This window comes from Salvia miltiorrhiza, chromosome 5 (genome assembly GCF_028751815.1).
Source record: "Salvia miltiorrhiza cultivar Shanhuang (shh) chromosome 5, IMPLAD_Smil_shh, whole genome shotgun sequence".
Taxonomy (NCBI): Eukaryota; Viridiplantae; Streptophyta; class Magnoliopsida; order Lamiales; family Lamiaceae; genus Salvia; species Salvia miltiorrhiza.
The window spans coordinates 51,756,216-51,762,017 of NC_080391.1; the positions used below are offsets into that span (position 1 = coordinate 51,756,216).

Sequence of the window (5,802 nt, forward strand, 5' to 3'; positions counted from 1 at the left end):
AAAATATTAAGTTATAACACAAGCTAGCTAGCTATTATTAATTATTTATAATAATATTGATATTAGTTTTAATTGTAATTTATAAAATAAAAAAGAATACTAAGCAATGCGCACAACTAGGGCTGTAAACGAGCCGAATACTAACAGATTCGAGCTTGGCTCGTTTAAATATTTAGGTGTTCGAGCTCGGCTCGAGCTCAATTCGAGCTTATACACGATTGATCGAGCTCGGCTCGTTATCCATTCATCTAGCTCGAGCTTGGTTTGTTAGCTGTTCGTATACATAATGTTCGAATTCGAACTTGTTAAAAAGTTAAGAAATGCTTTTTAATTAATATGTTACTCGACTTCGAGTTCGACTCATTTAAAACTCGTGCACTAATTTAATTGGAGGTTCGATTGAAGGTTCGTGAACAGACTCATAATCATGTTTGCGAATCAAATTCAAACATGTTCGCAAGCTCAACAAACTGAATATTGTCAAGCGTGAGTTCGGATCCATAAAATTATCGAGCTTGAAATCTAGCTCGCAAGCTCTAGATGCTCGTTATCATAAATTGTGTAATATATATATATATGAGTAGCTAGTGGTAAGAACGATATATATGTGAGCATAAGAAGCAGGTCTGCTGCAAAGGTGGGCTGAAAAAGAAAAGGATGATTCACTCTCTTCACACTTTCCACCCCACTAATTAAGATGAAGAGAGAAAACGATGAGAATAATAATCTAAAACAACCCTATCTCTCCGGTGCTTACATCCGCACCTTCGTCAAGCAACTCGCCTCCTCAACAAGCATGAGAGACAAACAAGCAGATCCGCCGCCGCCGCCGCCGCCCACCGAGAAGAATATTCCGCACAAGAAGCAAGTCAGGAGGCGCCTTCAGACAAGGAAGCCTTACCAAGAAAAGCTCCTCAACATGGCCGAAGCCCGCCGCGAAATCGTCACCGCCCTCAAACTCCACCGCGCCGCCATGAAACAACAAAACCAGCAAATCCAACCGCAGCCAGACCAGAAATCGAGGAGGAATCCCAGAATCTACGCTTCCATTGCCGATGCCAATTTCGCACAAGGCAATTCACCCTATTATTTCTCTTCTTGCCCCGCTCCGCCGCCGCCGCCGCCGCCTCCGCCGTTTCTTGAGAATCTTGATTTGGCGCTGCCCAGCCAGGCGCTGGGCCTCAATCTGAACCTGCATGACTTCATCACCGCCTCTTCTTCTTCGATTTACTCATCGTCGTCTCCATCGACGTCTTCGTCGCCTCCTCCTCCGGCGGCGGCGGCGGCGGAGACCGGGCGAGGGTTTGAGTTCTTGAATTGTGTGGAAATTGGAGGGGAGGATGAGAGGGAAGAGGAAGTGGTGAGCTCCCCTTTCGATGAAGTGATGGAATTTCCGGCGTGGTTGAATGCAAACGAGAGCTGCTTGCAGCATGTTGATCATTTCTGCGCTCAAGATTCTGTTTTGCCATGGTATGATTTTATTTCAATTTTTCTTTTTCATTTTTGCTTCAAACGCATCAAAAACTAAAAAACTATGACTTCACTTTTGTTTATTTATTTATTTATTTTTCATTTACAAAGTGAATTATCGGGGGATTTAATGTCTGTAAGCATTATACTGCATTGACGAGTGAAGACGATGCAACATTTTTCACTTAATCACCGTACTGAGGTTTGAATTAAGTGTTTGGTAAGATAAAATAAAAGAAGAAATAAAATAGTGATTTCTACTTTCATTTCCTTCCTTTATTTAATCTAATACATTTTTAAAAAATCACTATTCTCATTATTCCTGTTACAATTTATGGGAGTAGTCAGTTATCTATTCTCATTTTCTCTTCATTCCAGCCCATCACCATTTGTTAGTGTATGTGTTTTATTATTTTGATAATATTTTTATTTTATTTTAAGGAAGTTACACTAGATTATCGAACCCAATCTATATAAGTTACTCGTATAAGTTACTCGAATCCAGTATACTGATTGAAATGAAATCATCTTAAACTGTATTTTATTATTAATAATATATTTTTTTTTAAATAAACATGATGCTTCACTTTTTTAAAATTTTTATTTAAGAAAAAATTGCTGCACATTGAATGTCCCTGTCCCTCTCTATAGTCTTTAACCGGTGGAGGTGGATAACTCGAGATGAGATTGATTTATTTATTTATTATTTTTAAAAACTTTTTTGGGTTAGGATTGTTTTATTAATGGATAACAATCAATGATCGGTGGTTTCCAGCCTTTACTCTTACATTTTTTTGAATTTAAAAGTTCCAGATTTCTTTCTCAAAATAAATCTGTTGTTTCTGGCTTTCATCAAACGGCAAGAAATTTTTAAATCCTCTATTTTCTATGGTCATTTTTCACTTTCTCATCAGGATTTGGAATTTAATGAATTTTATCCAAGATTTTCCATAAAATTATTGTCAATTTTGATTTCTTCTCTTTTCGAGAGTAATTGCTTTTTCTTTCGGTAAATTAATAATTAAATAAAAAATATTAAATATCGCGTTAGGATGAACTCGAATTTAAGACCGTTGGCCTTACGCAGTCATGCAGTCATTACTCTAACGCTAGCTCTAAAATTACTTCTCATTTAACTTTGCGAACTGTACCAGGACAATGTATTTGTTTTGAAGCAGAAATTAATTCTAGTTAGCTTCATTTATTTTAGATAGTCTATTTAAAATCTAAACCTAATATATACACAGTGCAAATTAAATACATATATCTTGTATAGATTTTATTTTCGCTTTAGAGGATGTAATTTGTAACGATTTATCAGATGTTTGTAAAAAAGTAAATACTACTAGTTCTGGAATACTATATTTTTTTCCTGATATAATTAAATGAGAAATATATCATCATCGCAAATGTCAAATCCTCTCATTTTAAACATTTATTTATATGTAACTTCCCCTGACAAAACTAATTATACTTAATTAATTGTTTAGCCTAGTTAATGAAATAGCATATAAACATAATCTGCTAAATAAAAAATCAGAATATCACTAATATCTTTTAAGTAGAGGTATTCTGCATTTAAAATTTTCTAAATGCAGAAAAGCAAAAACAATTTCTTACTGTAGTCCCATCGCACAATTTTCGCAGTAATTCTTTTACTAGAATAACACATTAATTAAACCCTTTTTTTTTGGATACTACGCAGTAAACTTTTGTTGATCATATGGTGTGATTTCTTATTTTATCTGGCATTGGAAATGAATTAAATAGTAGTTTGCAACTTATTATGCTTTTCTGTGCCAATATATCGTGGACTCCTTATAGCCTTGCGTGTTCTATTAATAAATTTCTACTGTAAAATATTAGTAGTAAATTAATTTCATAATTTATTATGACCGTGCTTAAATTAATTTAATCTTTGTTTTGTTAAATTTTGCAGCATGGACATCGAGGAAATTGAAGGAATGGATGGAGACTGGTTGGCTTGAGAAATATTTTGATTGTGTCTCTTTTTTTCGCATGATCAAATATATATTTGCCTGCCCAAGTAGTGCATGGGCATTGGGCACTCAGGATTTTTCTTAAAATATTTAATTTTAAAGTCTTTATTTCAATAATACCTTGTAATATACTAATATAGTTAATACACCTTGTATGCATTGAGCAACAGTGATTCTTCTTTTTCCATGAAAGTGTGTTAGACCAGTATGCATTTAATTGCAAAAAATGTAGAATAATTTGTTGATGGTGGAATTGATTTTGTATACTAAACGTTATTCATCTGTCTCTCTCTCGTTATTGTTGCTGTCTATATATCGTTATTCCTTGCTACATTCATGAATTGACTTTGTATGTTTATGAAAGTGTGAATGTAGTAATTTCTATAAATAGCTTCGGTATACGGAAATGGGCTTCTCTTAAGAAAATGTACGTCTTAAAGACTTTGTGGCCCATAATAACAGTTACTCCATATAATATCATGTCTGGTCCAAAATATTGTGGTCAAATTATATCAAAAGTGAGGTTTTTTTTTTTTTTTTTAAATCCCAAATGAGGCTGCTTCTTTTTTTTTTTTAGAATAAAAGGGGCTATTATTACTCTAAATAATTAGAGTGAGCAATATCAAGAAGTCAGGAGGAAAATCCTGACTTTAAGATCATTACATCTCGAGAGAATAGCAAAACGAGGTAGCTCGTGAGCAGCTTTATTAGCTTTTCGACGAACGTGTAGAAAATCAACCACTGCATATTTCCGATGGCGATCATGCTCAAACACATCCCACAAATCATCACAGAGAGAATCCGAGCCATGGTGTTTATCATGCAAAACATGAATAACAAGAAGGAAATCCGAGTACAAATATCACTGGACCAAAGTCGTTCTCCAAACAAAAACCTACAGCGATCATCATGGCGTGAAGCTCACCAAGAAGAACCGTTGCAGTGTAACCAATAGGCTGACTACCTGCTGCAAGAATATAGCCTGCACCTATCCTTCACCGGAACATGATGGCGAGCTAAATTATAATCCGCAGCAATGAAATCATTTACAGCTCTCCAAGCAAAATGTCTCAAAGTATAAACTATAAACCACATTTCATTTTGTTTTTCATTTTTTACTAGTATAACCGTCTTTATTTTTATTTTTTTGTGAGTGTGCCCAATTAAATTCAAAGTGTAATAAAAAAGGCATCGATCGATAGATTCAAACTTGTAATTTTTGAATCGAGATGTTATTTTTCTACATAATTTTGTCCAACGAATAGTCATTTAATCGAAATATTATTTTCCCACCACTAGGTTATCTTACGGCTCTTCAAACATTTTATTTTAATACTCCCAACGAAATGTACATGATTTTAATTTTAAAATAAACTAAAAAAAATTCAGAATAATGTCAACATTTAAAAAATTACTGTTGAAATTTAAAAGAAAACTAAGAATAAACAAGTATTGCAATATATCTAATAAATGAAAAAGAAAAATAGTAGATTTACCTCGCAGCAATTCCAGTCATGTGTTAATATATTACTCTCTCCATCCTAATTCAATATGCCATGTTTCTTTATTTTGGATATTTCATTTCAATAAGACACTTTCTAAAATGAAAAGTCAATAGATAAAAAAAAAAAAAATCATATTTACTAAGACTATCCAAAATAAAAAGTGAACCATGTTTAATAAGACAGAGGGAGTATAATAGTATAATAATTTAGTTATGTAATTTTTATACCGAGTAATATATTAAACATTTTTTTGCACAAAAATTACACTCACATTCACTACTGAAATTCAACTCCATTAAATTACAATTTTTATTAATGTTTAAATTTTCTATATACATTGTATATATTTATTAATTAATTTAATGCTCTATTCGTCCTCATAAATGCATCCATTTTTAAATGTCATGAGTTTTAATAAAGTTATTGGATATATTATGAATGGAGTAAAGATTTCACTTTATTGTGAGTGGAAAACTTACCAAAAATAGAATGAATACATTTTATAAGGTGGACAAAAATAACAAATTGGATACATTTATGAGGATGAAGGGAGTAATATCGAATAATTATTTGAAATGCCAACCGTCCAACATAGATTATTATATGTTAGACTCGCATTTTCTTTTGGTAAATGTTTGATTTTATTTCAACATATTAGTGTTTTAACCGAAAATGTCATATCTTTTGCATAAGTGCACAATGTAGGAATATTAAAATTAATTAACATTCATTTTGTCGAGGATCATCTCTTGAATTATCTAAGTTCACCATATATTGATTAAGCTTAGCATGCTTCTATTAATTTAATTACTGCACAGATGTGTTTA

General features: G+C 32.7%; 1 protein-coding gene across 1 annotated transcript; it reads left to right on the forward strand.

The window, feature by feature from the left end:
- The first annotated feature begins 411 nt into the window (after positions 1-411).
- LOC131024961 (formin-like protein 20) lies at positions 412-3,756 on the forward strand. The gene is made up of 2 exons (XM_057954551.1): positions 412-1,470; positions 3,410-3,756. Exons 1-2 carry the CDS (start codon positions 698-700, stop codon positions 3,456-3,458), a joined length of 822 nt encoding a protein of 273 aa, XP_057810534.1. The 5' UTR covers positions 412-697; the 3' UTR covers positions 3,459-3,756.
- The last annotated feature ends 2,046 nt before the right edge of the window (positions 3,757-5,802 follow it).